The sequence below is a fragment of the Oncorhynchus tshawytscha genome, linkage group LG22, assembly GCF_018296145.1.
Source record: "Oncorhynchus tshawytscha isolate Ot180627B linkage group LG22, Otsh_v2.0, whole genome shotgun sequence".
Taxonomy (NCBI): domain Eukaryota; kingdom Metazoa; phylum Chordata; class Actinopteri; order Salmoniformes; family Salmonidae; genus Oncorhynchus; species Oncorhynchus tshawytscha.
Genome location: NC_056450.1, coordinates 44549155 through 44571575, shown reverse-complemented (window position 1 = coordinate 44571575; position 22421 = coordinate 44549155). Strand labels below are relative to the sequence as shown.

At 45.4% G+C, this 22421-nt stretch overlaps 1 protein-coding gene across 2 annotated transcripts in view; it reads right to left on the bottom strand.

The window, feature by feature from the left end:
• The window catches only part of LOC112240869 (plexin-B3), a 184392-nt gene that overhangs the window by 98017 nt on the left and 63954 nt on the right, over positions 1–22421 (bottom strand). For both annotated transcript variants that reach the window (XM_042304332.1, XM_042304333.1), the window contains exons 2-3: positions 14390–14662; positions 8138–9052 (exon numbers count right to left, since the gene is read on the bottom strand). In XM_042304332.1, the coding sequence (XP_042160266.1) occupies positions 8138–9052; positions 14390–14647 (1173 nt within the window). In that variant the 5' untranslated portion in view covers positions 14648–14662. The remainder of the gene's footprint in view (positions 1–8137; positions 9053–14389; positions 14663–22421) is intronic.

Here is a 22421-nt window from a genome sequence, read left to right as displayed (position 1 = left end):
GCTCACTTACAAGCCCCTTAACCAACAATACCTAAAAAGTCTGGGTAGCCATTTGACTGGGAGATGAATTCACCTTTCAGCAGGACAATAACCTAAAACAAATATACACTGGTGTTGCTTACCAAGACAACATTGAATGTTCATGAGAAGCCTAGTTACACTTTTGATTTAAATCAGCTTGAAAATCTATGACAACTTGAAAATGGGTGTCTAGCAATGATCAACAACCGATGTGACAGAGCTTGAAGAATGCTTGAAAGAATAATGTACAAATCTTGTTCAATCCAGGCGTGCAAAGCTCTTAGAGATTTACTCAGAAAGACTCACAGCTGCCAAAGGTGATTCTGTATTGACTCAGGAGTGTGAATACCTCTCATTTACATATATGTATTTCATTTTCAATATATTTGCTAAACTTTAAAAAATATATATTTTCACTTTTGTCATTATGGTGTAGTGTGTGTAGTAGGTGGGGGACGGAAATATATTTGATCCATCGTGTAGTCAGGCTGCAACACAACAACGTGGAAAAAGCCAATACTTTCTGAAGGTACTGTATATGGATGTGTATCGTTTTCATTTACAATTTGTTTTTACCTTTATTTAACTAGGCAAGTCAGTTAAAGAACAAATTCTTATTCACAACGACGGTCTACCAGAGAGCAGTGGGTTTAACTGTCTTGTTCAGGGGCAGAACGACAGATTTTTACCTTGTCAGCTCGGGGGATTCGATACAGCAACCTTTCTTTCGGGTTACTGGCCCAACTCTCTAACCACTAGGCTACCCTGCCACCTCTACACTCTAACCACTAGGCTACCCTGTCGCCTCTACACTCTAACCACTAGGCTACCCTGTCGCCTCTACACTCTAACCACTAGGCTACCCTGTCGCCTCTACACTCTAACCACTAGGCTACCCTGTCGCCTCTACACTCTAACCACTAGGCTACCCTGTCGCCTCTACACTCTAACCACTAGGCTACCCTGTCGCCTCTACACTCTAACCACTAGGCTACCCTGTCGCCTCTACACTCTAACCACTAGGCTACCCTGTCGCCTCTACACTCTAACCACTAGGCTACCCTGTCGCCTCTACACTCTAACCACTAGGCTACCCTGTCGCCTCTACACTCTAACCACTAGGCTACCCTGTCGCCTCTACACTCTAACCACTAGGCTACCCTGTCGCCTCTACACTCTAACCACTAGGCTACCCTGTCGCCTCTACACTCTAACCACTAGGCTACCCTGTCGCCTCTACACTCTAACCACTAGGCTACCCTGTCGCCTCTACACTCTAACCACTAGGCTACCCTGTCGCCTCTACACTCTAACCACTAGGCTACCCTGTCGCCTCTACACTCTAACCACTAGGCTACCTGCCACCCCAAAGTGATGTGTATAGTGATGTGTATAGTGATGTGTATAGTGATGTGTATAGTGATGTGTGTATAGTGATGTGTATAGTGATGTGTATAGTGATGTGTGTATAGTGATGTGTATAGTGATGTGTATAGTGATGTGTATAGTGATGTGTATAGTGTATAGTGATGTGTATAGTGATGTGTATAGTGATGTGTGTATAGTGATGTGTATAGTGATGTGTATAGTGATGTGTATAGTGATGTGTATAGTGTATAGTGATGTGTATGCAGGTCTCAGCATGACTCCCTGTCCATAGTGTATAGTGATGTATAATAGTGATGTGTATAGTGATGTGTAGTGATGTGTATAGTGTATAGTGATGTGTATGCAGGTCTCAGCATGACTCCCTGTCCATAGTGTATAGTGATGTATAATAGTGATGTGTATAGTGATGTGTATAGTGATGTGTATAGTGTATAGTGATGTGTATGCAGGTCTCAGCATGACTCCCAGTCCATAGTGTATAGTGATGTGTATATAGTGATGTGTATAGTGTATAGTGATGTGTATAGTGTATAGTGATGTGTATATAGTGATGTGTATAGTGATGTGTATATAGTGATGTGTATAGTGATGTGTATAGTGTAGTGTATAGTGATGTGTATAGTGTTGTGTATAGTGTATAGTGATGTGTATAGTGATGTGTATAGTGTATAGTGATGTGTATAGTGATGTGTATAGTGATGTGATATAGTGATGTGTATAGTGTATAGTGATGTGATAGTGATAGTGTTGTGTATAGTGTATAGTGATGTGTATAGTGATGTGTACAGTGATAGTGATAGTGTATAATGTGTGTATAGTGGTGTGTACAGTGATGTGTATAGTGTATAGTGGTGTGTGTGATGTGTACAGTGATGTGTAGTGTATAGTGATGTGTATAGTGATGATGTACAGTGATGTGTATAGTGATGTGTATAGTGATGTGTATAGTGATGTGTATAGTGATGTGTATAGTGATGTGTATAGTGATGTGTATAGTGTATAGTGATGTGTACAGTGATGTGTATAGTGATGTGTATAGTGATGTGTATAGTGATGTGTATAGTGTATAGTGATGTGTATAGTGATGTGTATAGTGATGTGTATAGTGATGTGTATAGTGATGTGTATAGTGTATAGTGATGTGTATAGTGTATAGTGATGTGTATAGTGTATAGTGATGTGTATAGTGATGTGTATAGTGATGTGTATAGTGATGTGTATAGTGTATAGTGATGTGTATAGTGATGTGTATAGTGTATAGTGATGTGTATAGTGATGTGTATAGTGTATAGTGATGTGTATAGTGTATAGTGTTGTGTATAGTGATGTGTATAGTGATGTGTATAGTGTATAGTGATGTGTATAGTGATGTGTATAGTGTATAGTGATGTGTATAGTGATGTGTATAGTGATGTGTACAGTGATGTGTATAGTGATGTGTATAGTGATGTGTATAGTGTATAGTGATGTGTATAGTGATGTGTATAGTGTATAGTGATGTGTATAGTGATGTGTATAGTGATGTGTATAGTGATAGTGATGTGTATAGTGATGTGTACAGTGATGTGTATAGTGATGTGTACAGTGATGTGTACAGTGATGTGTACAGTGATGTGTATAGTGTATAGTGATGTGTATAGTGATGTGTATAGTGATGTGTATAGTGTACAGTTGTGTACAGTGATGTGTACAGTGATGTGTACAGTGATGTGTACAGTGATGTGTACAGTGATGTGTATAGTGATGTGTATAGTGTATAGTGATGTGTATAGTGATGTGTATAGTGATGTGTATAGTGTATAGTGATGTGTATAGTGATGTGTATAGTGATGTGTATAGTGATGTGTATAGTGATGTGTATAGTGATGTGTATAGTGATGTGTACAGTGATGTGTATAGTGATGTATAGTGATGTGTATAGTGATGTGTATAGTGATGTGTATAGTGTATAGTGATGTGTATAGTGATGTGTATAGTGATGTGTATAGTGATGTGTACAGTGATGTGTACAGTGATGTGTACAGTGATGTGTACAGTGATGTGTACAGTGATGTGTACAGTGATGTGTATAGTGATGTGTATAGTGTATAGTGATGTGTATAGTGATGTGTATAGTGATGTGTATAGTGATGTGTATAGTGATGTGTATAGTGTATAGTGATGTGTATAGTGATGTGTACAGTGATGTGTATAGTGATGTGTATAGTGATGTGTACAGTGATGTGTACAGTGATGTGTACAGTGATGTGTACAGTGATGTGTATAGTGATGTGTATAGTGATGTGTAGTGTATAGTGATGTGTATAGTGATGTGTATAGTGATGTGTATAGTGATGTGTATAGTGATGTGTATATAGTGATGTGTATAGTGATGTGTATATAGCGATGTGTATATAGCGATGTGTATATAGCGATGTGTATATAGCGATGTGTATAGTGATGTGTATAGTGATGTGCATAGTGATGTGCATAGTGATGTGCATAGTGATGTGCATAGTGATGTGTATAGTGATGTGTATAGTGATGTGTACAGTGATGTGTACAGTGGTACAGTGATGTGTACAGTGATGTGTACAGTGATGTGTATACAGTGTGTATAGTGATGTGTATAGTGATGTGTATAGTGATGTGTATAGTGTACAGTGTGTGTACAGTGATGTGTATAGTGATATGTACAGTGATGTGTGTATAGTGATGTGTATAGTGATGTGTATAGTGATGTGTATAGTGATGTGTATAGTGATGTGTATATAGTGATGTGTATAGTGATGTGTATAGTGATGTGTATATAGTATAGTGATGTGTATAGTGATGTGTATAGTGATGTGTATAGTGATGTGTATAGTGATGTGTATAGTGATGTGTATAGTGATGTGTATAGTGATGTGTATATAGTGATGTGTATATAGTGATGTGTATATAGTGATGTGTATAGTGAGTGATGTGTATATAGTGATGTGTATAGTGATGTGTACAGTGATGTGTACAGTGATGTGTACAGTGATGTGTACAGTGATGTGTACAGTGATGTGTACAGTGATGTGTATAGTGATGTGTATAGTGTATAGTGATGTGTATAGTGTTGTGTATAGTGATGTGTATAGTGATGTGTATAGTGTATAGTGATGTGTATAGTGTATAGTGATGTGTATAGTGATGTGTATAGTGTATAGTGATGTGTATAGTGATGTGTATAGTGATGTGTATAGTGTATAGTGTTGTGTATAGTGTATAGTGATGTGTATAGTGTATAGTGTTGTGTATAGTGATGTGTATAGTGTATAGTGATGTGTATAGTGATGTGTATATAGTGATGTGTATATAGTGATGTGTATAGCGATGTGTACAGTGATGTGTACAGTGATGTGTATAGTGATGTGTATAGTGATGTGTATAGTGATAGTGATGTGTATAGTGATGTGTATAGTGATGTGTATAGTGATGTGTATAGTGATGTGTATAGCGATGTGTATAGTGATGTGTACAGTGATGTGTACAGTGATGTGTATAGTGATGTGTATAGTGATGTGTGCAGTGTTGTGTATAGTGTATAGTGATGTGTATAGTGATGTGTATAGTGTATAGTGATGTGTATAGTGTTGTGTATAGTGTATAGTGAGTGATGTGTACAGTGATAGTGTATAGTGATGTGTATAGTGATAGTGTATAGTGATGTGTATAGTGTATAGTGATGTGTATAGTGATGTGTATAGTGTACAGTGATGTGTATATAGTGATGTGTATATAGTGATGTGTATATAGTGATGTGTATATAGTGATGTGTATAGTGATGTGTATAGTGTATAGTGATGTGTATAGTGATGTGTATAGTGATGTGTATAGTGATGTAGTGATGTGTATAGTGATGTGTATAGTGATGTGTATAGTGTATAGTGATGTGTATAGTGATGTGTATAGTGTATAGTGATGTGTATAGTGATGTGTATAGTGATGTGTATAGTGATGTGTATAGTGATGTGTATAGTGATGTGTATAGTGTATAGTGATGTGTACAGTGATGTGTGCAGTGATGTGTACAGTGATGTGTACAGTGATGTGTATAGTGATGTGTACAGTGATGTGTATAGTGATGTGTACAGTGATGTGTACAGTGATGTGTACAGTGATGTGTACAGTGATGTGTACAGTGATGTGTACAGTGATGTGTACAGTGATGTGTACAGTGATGTGTATAGTGATGTGTATAGTGTATAGTGATGTGTATAGTGTATAGTGATGTGTGTAGTGATGTGTATAGTGATGTGTATAGTGACCAAATAAAGGTGACATAATAAAACATTTACAAAAACTATTGTTCTTGTGGAGTTACACTGTCCTACTGATTATGCAGTATAATAATTACAGGTTAAAGGTTATGCAGATGGTCAGTTGATTGATCATGTCAGTTGATAGTGTTATGCAGATGGTCGGTTGATAGCGTTATGCAGATGGTCAGTTGATTGATCGTGTCAGTTGATAGTGTTATGCAGATGGTCGGTTGATAGCGTTATGCAGATGGTCAGTTGATTGATCGTGTCAGTTGATAGTGTTGTGCAGATGGCCAGTTGATAGCGTTATGCAGATGGTCAGTTGATTGATCGTGTCAGTTGATAGTGTTATGCAGATGGTTAGTTGATAGCGTTATGCAGATGGTCAGTTGATAGCATTATGCAGATGGTCAGTTGATTGCGTTATGCAGATGGTCAGTTGATCGCGTTATGCAGATGGTCAGTTGATAGCATTGTACAGATGGTCAGTTGATCGATCATGTCAGTTGATAGTGTTATGCAGATGGTCAGTTGATAGCATTATACAGATGGTCAGTTGATTGATCGTGTCAGTTGATAGTGTTATGCAGATGGTCAGTTGATAGCGTTATGCAGATGGTCAGTTGATAGCGTTATGCAGATGGTCAGTTGAGAGTGTTATGCAGATGGTCAGTTGATAGTGTTATGCAGATGTCAGTTGATTGATCGTGTCAGTTGATAGTGTTATGCAGATGGTCAGTTGATAGTGTTATGCAGATGTCAGTTGATTGATCGTGTCAGTTGATAGTGTTATGCAGATGGTCAGTTGATTGATCATGTCAGTTGATAGTGTTGTGCATATGGTCAGTTGATAGCGTTATGCAGATGGTCAGTTGATTGATCGTGTCAGTTGATAGTGTTGTGCAGATGGTCAGTTGATAGCGTTATGCAGATGGTCAGTTGATTGATCGTGTCAGTTGATAGTGTTATGCAGATGGTCAGTTGATTGATCATGTCAGTTGATAGTGTTGTGCAGATGGTCAGTTGATAGCGTTATGCAGATGGTCAGTTGATTGATCGTGTCAGTTGATAGCGTTATGCAGATGGCCAGTTGATAGCGTTATGCAGATGGCCAGTTGATAGCGTTATGCAGATGGCCAGTTTATAGTGTTATGCAGATGGTCAGATGAGTGATTACTTTCAACTTTTTACTACTGCAGTTGTTTAGTAGTTCCACCCCTCCAAAACTCCACCCTAGGCTTGGGCGGTATACTGTATACCAAGAGTACTTGGATGTTTTTTCAAGCCTGCAGTCAACTTGTGCAATACGTTAGAAGATAAAGAACATTTAATTTCACCTGTCACATTATTGTGAAGTTTACGGTAATCCCCAGTCACATGGCATTTGTTTACAACCACACAGTGACCAGAGAGCCTTGTGAGTCACTCGTGTAGCATGCACCAGATGATCAAATTGTAGTATAGAATTCACAACTAAATGTTCGCCAGCTAGATATCTTATAACTATAACTGTCTAACGTGTGATAGATTCTCTGCAGTTTGCTAATTTTAGTAGCTAGTTAGCTACCTAGCTAAGTGGTTAGCTTCTTCCAAAATCAAGCATTTGCTGGTTACAGCAGAGAATCTCCTCCTGGATCAAGAGCTGGCTAATATTTGTTTTGTTCGTACATCAAACCGTGATTAGCATTTTTTGGTTTGTTACTCGTATATAGTTTAGGTCAGAAACTGTACAAAAACGTTCGCAAAGCGCTTGTTAGCATTTAGTTAGCATCCTCTATGCGATTTTACATGTACTTGTTAGCATTGCTAACCTTCGGGGCGTGTCCAGAGATCAGTAAAACAAACAGGGACAGGATTTGGGTCAGGGAAACTCAGCCAGATGCAGAATTGAGTAAGATTTATTCATTCCAAAGAGCATTTAACATCATAAAACAGAATCTGTACGATTTAAATCTGGTTCTAAATTCGGGTAAAACAAAATGCATGGTATTGTCAAATGCCAGGCATGTTACTAACATGTCATTGCTACATTGGCTGGACATACCATAGAGCAAGTTAAAGTGTATAAATATGTGGGTGTTTGGGTTGATGATACGCTGAGCTTCACTGTGCATGTAGAGAACTCGATAGGGAAGCTCAAACTGAGAATAGGTTTTTATTACCGGCATAAGGCTCGTTTTTCTCTGGAGGCCAGGAAGGAGCTGGTACGATGTACATTACTGTCGGTTTTAGATGTTTAGTGATGTTATATACATGCAGGCCTCAACCACTACCCTGAGAGCACTTGATTCAGTGTATCAGCCCTCAGGTTCATTTCAAATCAGAAACGTCTCACACATCATTGTGATCTCTACAGCGCTGTTGGCTGATCGTCATTGACCTTGCATAGGCTTAAACACTTGGCCTACACATTAGCCTAGGCCTACACACTGAGCTGCTGTGTGTGTGTCTCTAGTTACCTTGGGCAGGCGTAGACACTTGGACGACACCTCATACTCTATGTATGCCTCCTCCTGTCCCGTCCTTCCTCTTCCTCCCTCTGTATAACACAGCTCCTGGGCCCTCTGAAGCGACGCATCCAGCTCTGACATCCCATAAACGCACAGCGCCGAGCGACCCGTCGCCGTGGGCGTCGAAGCCTGCCCCGCCGCCATGGCAACGAACAGCGCCGGTCGCCCCTGGTGTTTGGCGAGGGCAGCCCCCTGGGCAAGGTTATAACCCCCGGAACATTCCAACAGAACCTCCACGTAGGAGTAGAAGCTCCGGTCCCCGGCGCAGAGACGAGAAACGTAGGTCCGGTACTCCTTCCGGTTCCACATATCCCTCCGCGAGAACAGGAAGTAAACATGGTCGCCATGATGATGCGCGGAGATGAAGTAGTTGTTGTACTCAGAGTAGCTCCCGACAACCAGCTTCCCTAGTTCCTCGTCTTGAGAGAAGGCCTGGCGGGCGGGGGAGGAGCTGGGGGCCAAACGGCGAGTTGTGATTGGTGGGATGTCGCTGGGGCCTTTACTGGTGTAGCCACGCCCCACCAGCATAAGCCCCACACCCTTTTGGTTCAAGACCACACCCACGGTGGAGACGCGGGGGTCGTTGGCGGCGACGTACTGCGTGTCCACCGGGTTGGAGGATTGGTACAGTACCTCGGACACATTATCCAGACTCCTCTTCTCACAGATACCCTGGAACAGGGTTCCACACACGATCAGGCTCGTCGCCCCAACCTCTGACCCTGCTGAGGCCAGACCCTCCTCTAGCAGAAGGATCTTATTAGCGTTGGGGGTCAGGTGTGCGGTACTGCAGTCCTTGGGGACGATGGGAGGCAAGCACTCGGCACTGTCCAGTTTGGGGCCAGTCTGACTGGAGGAGAGCACCTAGGATAAGTTTAAGGTAACATTAGAGAATAGAAGACTATAAAATAATGTGTTCCAAATGGCTCCTATTCCCTTTAAAGTGCACTACTTTTGACCAGGGCACATAGGGGACACTATATAGGGGATAGGGAACACTATATAGGGGATAGGGGACACTATATAGGGGACACTATATAAGGGAGAGGGGACACTATATAAGGGAGAGGGAACACTATATAGGGGACACTACATAGGGGGAAATATATAGGGGATAGGGGTCACTATATAGGGGACACTATATAAGGGATAGGGAACACTATATAGTGGATAGGGAACACTATATAGGGGATAGGGAACACTATGTAGGGGACACTATATATGGGACACTGTATAGGGGATAGGGAACACTATGTAGGGGACACTATATATGGGACACTATATAGGGATAGGGAACACTATGTAGGGGATAGGGACACTATATAAGGGGATAGGGATAGGGGGACACTATGTAGGGGACACTATATAAGGGATAGGGAACACTATATAGGGAACACTATATAGGGAACACTATATAGGGATAGGGAACACTATGTAGGGGACACTATATAAGGGATAGGGACACTATATAGGGGAGGGAACACTAGAGGGGAACACTATATAGGGGAACACTATATAGGGATATGGAACACTATATAGGGACACTATATGGGGGATAGGGGACACTATATAGGGGACAATACGTAGGGGATAGGGAACACTATATAGGGGATAGGGGACACTATATAGGGGACAATATATAGGGGATAGGGAACACTATATAGGGGATAGGGGACACTATATAGGGGCTAGGGGATACTATATAGGGGACACTATATAAGGGATAGGGAACACTATATAGGGGATAGGGAACACTATATAGGGGATAGGGAACACTATATAGGGGACACTATAGAGGGGATAGGGGACACTATATAGGGGATAGGGAACACTATACAGGGAACACTATATGGGGCACACTATATAAGGGAGAGGGGACACTATATAAGGGATAGGGGACACTATATAGGGGACAATATATAGGGGATAGGGAACACTATATAAGGGAGAGGGAAAACTATATAAGGGAGAGGGAACACTATATAGGGGACACTATAGGGAACACTATATAGGGGACACTATATAGGGGATAGGGAACACTATGTAGGGGACACTATAGGGAACACTATATAGGGGAGAGGGAACACTATATAAGGGAGAGGGAACACTATATAAGGGAGAGGGAACACTATATAGGGGAGAGGGAACACTATATAGGGAGAGGAAACACTATATAGGGGACACTATATAGGGAGAGGGAACACTATATAGGGGAGAGGGAACACTGTATAGGGGAGAGGGAACACTATATAGGGTATAGGGAACACTATATAGGGGACACTATATAGGGGACACTATAGAGGGGATAGGGGACACTATATAGGGATAGGGAACACTATACAGGGAACACTATATGGGGGACACTATATAAGGGAGAGGGAACACTATATAAGGGAGAGGGAACACTATATAAGGGAGAGGGAACACTATATAAGGGAGAGGGAACACTATATAGGGGACACTATATAGGGGATAGGGAACACTATATAGGGAACACTATATAGGGGATAGGGGACACTATATAGGGGATAGGGAACACTATATAGGGGGCAATATATAGAGGATAGGGAACACTATATAAGGGAGAGGGAAAACTATATAAGGGAGAGGGAACACTATATAGGGGAGAGGGAACACTATATAGGGGACACTATAGGGAACACTATATAGGGGATAGGGAACACTATGTAGGGAACACTATAGGGAACACTATATAAGGGAGAGGGAACACTATATAGGGGAGAGGGAACACTATATAGGGGAGAGGGAACACTATATAAGGGAGAGGGAACACTATATAAGGGAGAGGGAACACTATATAAGGGAGAGGGAACACTATATAAGGGAGAGGGAACACTATATAAGGGAGAGGGAACACTATATAGGGGAGAGGGAACACTATATAGGGGAGAGGGAACACTATATAGGGGATAGGGAACACTATATAAGGGGAGAGGGAACACTATATAGGGGACACTATATAAGGGAGAGGGAACACTATATAGGGGAGAGGGAACACTATATAGGGGATAGGGGACACTATATAGGGGATAGGGGACACTATATAGGGGATAGGGAACACTATATAGGGGACAATATAGGGGATAGGGAACACTATATAGGGGATAGGGAACACTATATAGGGGATAGGGAACACTATATAGGGGACACTATATAGGGGATAGGGAACACTATATAGGGGATAGGGAACACTATATAAGGGAGAGGGAACACTATATAGGGGATAGGGAACACTATATAGGGGAGGGGAACACTATATAGGGATAGAACACTATATAAGGATGGGAACACTATATAAGGGAGAGGGAAAACTATATAGGGAGAGGGAACACTATATAGGGGACACTATATAGGGAACACTATATAGGGGATAGGGAACACTATATAGGGGGGACACTATAGGGGACACTATATGGGGGACACTATATAAGGGAGAGGGAACACTATATAGGGAGAGGGAACACTATATAGGGAGAGGGAACACTATATATATAGGGATAGGGAACACTATATAGGGACAGGGAACACTATATAGGGGATAGGAACACTATATAGGGGAGGGGAACACTATATAGGGGATAGGAACACTATAGGGAACACTATATAGGGGATAGGACACTATATAGGGATAGGGAACACTATATAGGGGATAGGGGACACTATATAGGGGATAGGGGATACTATATAGGGGACACTATATAAGGGATAGGGAACACTATATAGGGGATAGGGAACACTATGTAGGGGACATGGTATAGGGGACATTATATAAGGGATAGGGAACACTATGTAGGGGACACTATATATGGGACACTGTATAGGGAACACTATGTAGGGGATAGGGAACACTATGTAGGGGACACTATATAGGGGACACTATATAAGGGATAGGGAACACTATATAGGGGACACTATATAGGGGATAGGGAACACTATATAGGGACACTATATAGGGGACAGGGGACACTATATAAGGGATAGGGAACACTATAGGGGGACACTATATAAGGGATAGGGAAAACTATATAGGGGATAGGGAACACTATGTAGGGGACACTATATAGGGGACACTATATAGGGGATAGGGAACACTATATAGGGACACTATATAAGGGAGAGGGGACACTATATAAGGGAGAGGGAACACTATATAGGGGATATGGAACACTATATAGGGGATATGGAACACTATATAGGGGACACTATATGGGGGATAGGGGACACTATATAGGGGACAATACGTAGGGGATAGGGAACACTATATAGGGGATAGGGGACACTATATAGGGGACAATATATAGGGGATAGGGAACACTATATAGGGGATAGGGGACACTATATAGGGGCTAGGGGATACTATATAGGGGACACTATATAAGGGATAGGGAACACTATATAGGGGATAGGGAACACTATATAGGGATAGGGAACACTATATAGGGGATAGGGACACTATGTAGGGGACACTATATAGGGACACTGGGGACACTATATAGGGGATAGGGAACACTATATAGGGGAGAGGGAACACTATATAGGGAGAGGGAACACTATATAGGGGAGAGGGAACACTATATAGGGGAGAGGGAACACTATATAGGGGACACTATATAGGGGATAGGGACACTATATAAGGGAGGGGGAACACTATATATAGGGAAGGGAACACTATATAGGGGATAGGGGACACTATATAGGGGACACTAGGGGGAACACTATATAGGGGACACTATATAGGGATAGGGAACACTATAGGGGACACTATATAGGGGAGAGGGGGACACTATATAGGGATAGGAACACTATATAGGGGACACTATATAGGGGACACTATATAGGGGATAGGGAACACTATATAGGGGATAGGGGACACTATATAGGGGATAGGGAGGGAACACTATATAGGGGACACTATATAAGGGATAGGGAACACTATATAGGGAGAGGGAACATAGGGAACACTATATAGGGGACAACACTATATAGGGGACACTATATATGGGACACTATATAGGGGACACTATAGGGGGGAACACTATGTAGGGGATAGGGAACACTATAGTAGGGGACACTGGTATAGGGGAACACTATATAGGGATAGGGAACACTATGTAGGGACACTATATAGGGGATAGGGAACACTATATAGGGGACACTATATAGGGGATAGGGAACACTATATAGGGGACACTATATGGGGATAGGGACACTATATAAGGGAGAGGGAACACTATATAGGGGATAGGGAACACTATATAGGGAACACTATATAGGGGATAGGGAACACTATATAGGGGACACTATATGGGGGACACTATATAAGGGAGAGGGAACACTATATAGGGGATAGGGAACACTATGTAGGGGACACTGTATAGGGATAGGGAACACTATGTAGGGGACACTATATAGGGGATAGGGAACACTATGTAGGGGACACTATATAGGGGATAGGGAACACTATGTAGGGGACACTGTATAGGGGATAGGGATAGGAACACTATGTAGGGAACACTGTATAGGGATAGGGAACACTATGTAGGGGACACTGTATAGGGGATAGGGAACACTATGTAGGGGACACTGTATAGGGGATAGGGAACACTATGTAGGGGACACTGGGGAACACTATAGGGGATAGGGAACACTATGTAGGGGACACTGCATAGGGGATAGGAACACTATATAGGGGACACTAGGGAACACTATGTAGGGGACACTGTATAAGGGATAGGGGATAGGGAACACTGTATAGGGGATAGGGAACACTATGTAGGGAACACTGCATAGGGGATAGGGAACACTATATAGGGGACACTGTATAGGGGATAGGGAACACTATGTAGGGAACACTGTATAGGGGATAGGGAACACTATGTAGGGGACACTGTATAGGGGATAGGGAACACTATGTAGGGAACACTGTATAGGGGATAGGGAACACTATATAGGGGATAGGGAACACTATGTAGGGGATAGGGGGCATTTTGGGACATAAAAAACTGATAACATATATAGTAGGAGCGGTTTCCCAGACAACGATTAAGACTAGTCCTGATCTAAAAAGAAAGCTCAGTGGAGAATCTTCATCGAAAAGGCGTTTTGTTCCAGAACGCTAATCTGTGTCTGGGAAACTGCCCAATAGAGAGCTATGGACAAGTGATTTACAAACATTATTACCTGGAGGTCAGGGGACAGGTGGTAGAGATGGTTGACCGCCCCCACGTACAGATGACCAGACCTGGAGTCCAGGAGGAGGTGGCTGAGGGGAGATCCATCAAGGGAGAGGTGAGGGAAGGCCTGCCCAGCGTGAGAGGCCTTCTCTGGGTTAGGGTCCGGCTGGAGCTGGGTCAGGGCCTGGGGCTGTGGGGGCAGCAACAGTACCAGACACCACCACCAGGTGGCAAGGGGGAGCAGAGGGGGAGAAGCAGCTGGCATGGCACCAATTACCTGCTGGAAAAGAGAGGAGGAGAGGAAGAAGGAGAAGGAAAGGAAGAAGGAGAGGAAGGAGGAGAGGAAAGAGCAGAGGAAGGAGGAGGAGGAGAGGAAGGTGGAAAAGAAGGAGGAGGAGAGGAAGAAGGAGAAGGAAGGAGGAAAATAAGGAGAGGAAGGAGGAGAAGGAAGGAGAGAAAATAGGAGAGGAAGGAGGAGAAGGAGAAGAGGACAGGAAGGAGGAGAGAAGGAGGAGGAGGGAGGAAGGCAAGGAGGAAGGAAGGAGGAGAGGAGGAGGAGGAGGAGAGGAAGAAGGAGAAGGAAGGAGGAAAGGGAGGAGAGGAAGGAGGAGAGAGGAAAGAAGGAAGGTGGGAAGGAGGAGAAGAGACAGGTGGGAAGGAAGGAGGAGGAGAGGAGGAAGAAGGAGAGGAAGGAGGAGGAGGAGAGGAAGAAGGAGAAAGGAAGGAGGAGAGGAACCCTATAGTGACAGGTGGGGCTGAGGCAGGAGGAGGAGGAGAGGAAGAAGGAGGAAGAGAGGAAGAAGGAGGAAGAGGAAGAAGGAGAGGAAGGAGGAGGAGGAAAGGAAGAAGGATAGGAAGAAGGAAGATAGGAAGGAGATGACAAACAACAGTAAGAGGAGATTCACCTCAGACTCTTACCTACTATATCCTAACTAGGTTTTAGCCCATCCCTGTTCCTGGAGAGAGGCCCTCCTGTAGGTTTTAGCCCAACCCTGTTCCTGGAGAGAGAGCCTCCTGTAGGTTTTAACTCCAACCCTGTTCCTGGAGAGAGAGCCTCCTGTAGGTTTTAACTCCAACCCTGTTCCTGGAGAGAGAGCCTCCTGTAGGTTTTAACTCCAAACCATTTTGAATTCAGGCTGTAACAAGTCAAGGGGTATGAATAATTTCTGAAGGCACTTCATCTAAAAAAAAAAACATTAAAAACGTATTCAAAGCTCTCCCACCTTCACATACACGACAACAGCAGAAGACCCTATAGTGACAGGTGGGACTGAGGCAGCAGCAGAAGACCCTATAGTGACAGGTGGGGCTGAGGCAGCAGCAGAAGACCCTATAGTGACAGGTGGGACTGAGGCAGCAGCAGAAGACCCTATAGTGACAGGTGGGACTGAGGCAGCAGCAGAAGACCCTATAGTGACAGGTGGGACTGAGGCAGCAGCAGAAGACCCTATAGTGACAGGTGGGACTGAGGCAGCAGCAGAAGACCCTATAGTGACAGGTGGGACTGAGGCAGCAGCAGAAGACCCTATAGTGACAGGTGGGGCTGAGGCAGCAGCAGAAGACCCTATAGTGACAGGTGGGACTGAGGCAGCAGCAGAAGACCCTATAGTGACAGGTGGGACTGAGGCAGCAGCAGAAGACCCTATAGTGACAGGTGGGACTGAGGCAGCAGCAGAAGACCCTATAGTGACAGGTGGGACTGAGGCAGCAGCAGAAGACCCTATAGTGACAGGTGGGACTGAGGCAGCAGCAGAAGACCCTATAGTGACAGGTGGGGCTGAGGCAGCAACAGAAGACCCTATAGTGACAGGTGGGACTGAGGCAGCAGCAGAAGACCCTGAGGCAGCAACAGAAGACCCTATAGTGATAGTGACAGGTGGGACTGAGGCAGCAACAGAAGACCCTATAGTGACAGGTGGGGCTGAGGCAGCAACAGAAGACCCTAGTGACAGGTGGGACTGAGGCAGCAACAGAAGACCCTAGTGACAGGTGGGACTGAGGCAACAGCAGAAGAACCTATAGTGACAGGTGGGGCTGAGGCAGCAACAGAAGACCCTAGTGACAGGTGGAACTGAGGCAGCAGCAGAAGAACCTATAGTGACAGATTGGGCTGAGGCTCAACAAAGGCCTTGTGTTTGTGAGAGAAAACAAGATCATGTTGTTTCGTCTTCCCACACGTGATCGGGATGTTTTGATGCTGGTCCCAGAGAGCAACACACACCTGATAAAACACTTCAGAGCGTGTGTGTGTGTGTGTGTGTGTGTGCGCGTCAACACGTGCAGCCCCTTGATACGAAACTTCTTGTTTTAGTCATGAAAGTAAACAGAAAGTGAAGTCTGCCAACAGTGACTCTGAAGAAATAGATAAACACTAGAACAGAGGTACCATGAGAAGGACCAGGAGAAGGAGTAGGACCAGGACCAGGAGTAGGACCAGGAGAAGAACCAGGACCAGGAGAAGGAGTAGAACCAGTAGAAGGAGTAAGACCAGGACCAGAAGTAGGACCAGGAGAAGGAGTAGGACCAGGAGAAGGAGTAGGACCAGGAGAAGGAGTAGGACCAGGAGAAGGAGTAGGACCAGGAGAAGGAGTAGGACCAGGAGCAGGAGAAGGACCAGGAGAAGAAGGAGTAGGACCAGGAGAAGGACCAGGAGAAGAAGGAGTAGGACCAGGACCAGGAGAAGGAGTAGGCCCAGGACCAGGAGTAGGACCAGGAGTAGGACCAGGAGAAGAACGAGAGGGACCAGACCACAGACCGGGACAACACATCTGGGACCAGACTACAGAACAACACATCTGGGACCAGGCTACAGAACAACACATCTGGGACCAGACCACAGACCGGGACAACACATCTGGGACCAGACTACAGAACAACACATCTGGGACCAGACCACAGACCGGGACAACACATCTGGGACCAGACCACAGACCGGGACAACACATCTGGGACCAGACCACAGAACAACACATCTGGGACCAGACCACAGAACAACACATCTGGGACCAGACCACAGAACGGGACAACACATCTGGGACCAGACCACAGAACGGAACAACACATCTGGGACCAGACCACAGAATGGAACAACACATCTGGGACCAGACCACAGAACGGAACAACACATCTGGGACCAGACCACAGAACGGAACACCACATCTGGGACCAGACCACAGGAACAACAACACATCTGGGACCAGACCACAGGACAACACATCTGGGACCAGACTACAGGACAACACATCTGGGACCAGACCACAGAACCAGGGAACACATCTGGGACCAGACCACAGAACGGGACATCACATCTGGGACCAGACTACAGAACAACACATCTGGGACCAGACTACAGAACAACACATCTGGGACCAGACTACAGAACAACACATCTGGGACCAGACTACAGACCGGGACAACACATCTGGGACCAGACTACAGACCGGGACAACACATCTGGGACAAGACCACAGAACGGAACAACACATCTGGGACCAGACCACAGAACAACACATCTGGGACGAGACTATAGGACAACACATCTGGGACCAGACCACAGAACAACACATCTGGGACGAGACCACAGGACAACACATCTGGGACCAGACCACAGAACGGAACAACACATCTGGGACCAGACCACAGAACGGAACAACACATCTGGGACCAGACCACAGAACGGAACAACACATCTGGGACCAGACCACAGAACGGAACAACACATCTGGGACCAGACCACAGAACGGAACAACACATCTGGGGCCAGACCACAGGACAACACATCTGGGACCAGACTACAGGACAACACATCTGGGACCAGACCACAGAACAACACATCTGGGACCAGACCACAGAACACATCACATCTGGGACCAGACTACAGAACAACACATCTGGGACCAGACTACAGAACAACACATCTGGGACCAGACTACAGAACAACACATCTGGGACCAGACTACAGACCGGGACAACACATCTGGGACCAGACTACAGACCGGGACAACACATCTGGGACCAGACTACAGACCGGGACAACACATCTGGGACCAGACTACAGACCGGGACAACACATCTGGGACCAGACCACAGAACAACACATCTGGGACGAGACCACAGGACAACACATCTGGGACCAGACCACAGGACAACACATCTGGGACCAGACCACAGAACGGAACAACACATCTGGGACCAGACCACAGAACGGAACAACACATCTGGGACCAGACCACAGGACAACACATCTGGGACCAGACTACAGGACAACACATCTGGGACCAGACCACAGAACAACACATCTGGGACCAGACCACAGAACGGGACATCACATCTGGGACCAGACTACAGAACAACACATCTGGGACCAGACTACAGACCGGGACAGCACATCTGGGACCAGACTACAGACCGGGACAACACATCTGGGACCAGACTACAGACCGGGACAACACATCTGGGACCAGACTACAGACCGGGACAACACATCTGGGACCAGACCACAGAACGGAACAACACATCTGGGACCAGACCACAGAACAACACATCTGGGACGAGACTATAGGACAACACATCTGGGACCAGACCACAGAACAACACATCTGGGACGAGACCACAGGACAACACATCTGGGACCAGACCACAGAACAACACATCTGGGACCAGACTACAGGACAACACATCTGGGACCAGACTACAGGACAACACATCTGGGACCAGACCACAGAACACCACATCTGGGACCAGACCACAGATCGGGACATCACATCTGGGGACATCACATCTGGGACCAGACTACAGAACAACACATCTGGGACCAGACTACAGAACAACACATCTGGGACCAGACTACAGAACAACACATCTGGGACCAGACTACAGGACAACACATCTGGGACCAGACTACAGGACAACACATCTGGGACCAGACCACAGAACAACACATCTGGGACCAGACCACAGAATGGAACAACACATCTGGGACCAGACTACAGAACAACACATCTGGGACAGACCACAGAACACATCTGGGACCAGACTACAGGACAACACATCTGGGACCAGACTACAGACATCACATCTGGGACCAGACCACAGAACAACACATCTGGGACCAGACTACAGGACACACCAGACACAGGACAACACATCTGGGACCAGACCACAGAACAACACATCTGGGACCAGACTACAGAACGGGACATCACATCTGGGACCAGACTACAGAACAACACATCTGGGACCAGACCACAGAACAACACATCTGGGACCAGACCACAGAACAACACATCTGAGACCAGACCACAGAACAACACATCTGAGACCAGACCACAGAACAACACATCTGAGACCAGACCACAGGACAACACATCTGAGACCAGACTACAGAACAGGACATCACATCTGGGACCAGACTACAGAACAACACATCTGGGACCAGACCACAGAACAACACATCTGAGACCAGACCACAGAACAACACATCTGAGACCAGACCACAGAACAACACATCTGAGACCAGACCACAGAACAACACATCTGGGACCAGACTACAGAACAACACATCTGGGACCAGACTACAGAACAACACATCTGGGACCAGACTACAGAACAACACATCTGGGACCAGACTAACTAATACTTCGGACTTGATTTATTTCTCCCTTTGCAGTAAAATTATTAGAACAAAACCACGTGTACTTTTGCTGCATAGAGTTCTCTCCTCCCTCCTACCCCAAAGTCCAGAGGCTTATCGGCACACTGCAAGCTGGCTTTATCAACCAATATGTTGAATATCATTTCACTTTCAAAAACAACAAAATAATATTCTGTATGAGGAGTAGAGGACTAAGAGAGAGAGAGAGAGGTTCATCTTTAATTTATGTTGCAGAGCAGAGACGTCTCAGGGCTCTAGATATAAAAGAGAAAGGGGTTAGTTCCAAATGACATACTATTCCGTATATAGTACACTACTTTTGACTATTAGGGTGAATTGCCCTGACATGATCAGTATGCGCATAACATGTTCATCTCTTCTCCCTTTCACCTTCAAAAGGGTCTTCCACTAGTTAGAAAGGACAGTTTGCAACGCTACTTCAATTAAGGCCCCCCGTTGTATAACAGTTTACATGATCCCATTCTGTAAGGAGGCATCAGAGAGCGAGGAACGTCTCACCTTTACTGACGTGTTCCACACACAGGGCCCGTTGATCGTGTAATAACGACACACTGAGGTGGAGAGAGTGAGACACTTCATCAAGTGTTCTCGGGCGTGAGCAGCGCAAGTCTCTCGCGGAGCAGCACGATCCATTCAAAAGTTTCATGAACAAAGTTAGTGTAGCGTGTCCAGTGTAGCGTGTCCAGTGTAGCGTGTCCAGTGTAGCGTGTCCAGTGTAGCGCGCCTGTTAGAATGTCTCTCTCACTGCAACACACATTCAAAAAGTGTTATTCGCGGTAATCGCGTGCTATTCGCGGTAATCGCGTGCTATTCGCTGTAATCGCGTGCTATTCGCGGTAATCGCGTGCTATTCGCGGTAATCGCGTGCTATTAGCGGTAATCTCGTGTCATTAGCGGTAATCTCGTGTCATTAGCGGTAATCTCGTGTCATTAGCGGTAATCTCGTGTCATTAGCGGTAATCTCGTGTCATTAGCGGTAATCGCGTGTCATTAGCGGCAATCGCGTGCTATTAGCGGCAATCGCGTGCTATTAGCGGCAATCGCGTGCTATTAGCGGCAATCGCGTGCTATTAGCGGCAATCGCGTGCTATTAGCGGCAATCGCGTGCTATTAGCGGCAATCGCGTGCTATTAGCGGCAATCTCGTGCTATTAGCGGCAATCGCGTGCTATTAGCGGCAATCTCGTGTTATTAGCAGCAATCTCGTGTTATTAGCAGCAATCTCGTGTTATTAGCAGTAATCTCGTGTTATTAGCAGTAATCTCGTGTTATTAGCAGTAATCTCGTGTTATTAGCAGTAATCTCGTGTTATTAGCAGTAATCTGTTATTAGCAGTAATCTCATGTTATTAGCAGTAATCTCATGTTATTAGCAGTAATCTCATGTTGTTAGCAGTAATCTCATGTTATTAGCAGTAATCTCATGTCACATATACATGAACCACAAACACTTTCAAGCCTCAGAAAGGCAGTGATATAATTCCAATGTAACGTTAGGTACTGTATCGTGACTAACTCAATCAGAGGGGCCACACCATAGCAGAGTACAAGAGGTCGACCCAGTGTCAAAACAACCCATTTGACAGTACAGGAGGGAGGTCGACCCAGTGTCAAAACAGCCCATTTGACAGTACAGGAGGGAGGTCGACCCAGTGTCAAAACAGCCCATTTGACAGTACAGGAGGGAGGTCGTGTCAAAACAACCCAGTGTCAAAACAACCCATTTGACAGTACAGGAGGTCGACCCAGTGTCAAAACAACCCATTTGACAGTACAGGAGGTCGACCCAGTGTCAAAACAACCCATTTGACAGTACAGGAGGTCGACCCAGTGTCAAAACAACCCATTTGACAGCGTGAAGTTTGAAAACAACCCAGCTGCTTTTTTGCATATCAGCACTCAGCCCTTCTCTCTTCTCTTACATGGTAATAGGAGTCCTGCGGCTAAGAGACACAACAAAGATCTGGTGACTGACTGACTGAGGGGGAGAGCGAGAGAGGTGGGGGGAAGAGCGAGAGAGGAGGTGCGAGAGAGGAGGGGGTAGGGGGGGGGTAGAGCGAGAGAGGAGGGGGTAGAGCGAGAGAGGAGGGGAGGGGAGGTAGAGCGAGAGGGAGGGGAGGGGGTAGAGCGAGAGAGGAGGGGAGGGGGTAGAGCGAGAGAGGAGGGGAGGGGGGAGCGAGAGAGGAGGGGAGGGGGTAGAGCGAGAGAGGAGGGGAGGGGGTAGAGCGAGAGAGGAGGGGAGGGGGTAGAGCGAGAGAGGAGGGGAGGGGGTAGAGCGAGAGAGGGGGGGGGTAGGGAGGGGGGGGTAGAGCGAGAGAGGAGGGAGGGGGTAGGCGAGAGAGGAGGGGGGGGGTAGAGCGAGAGAGG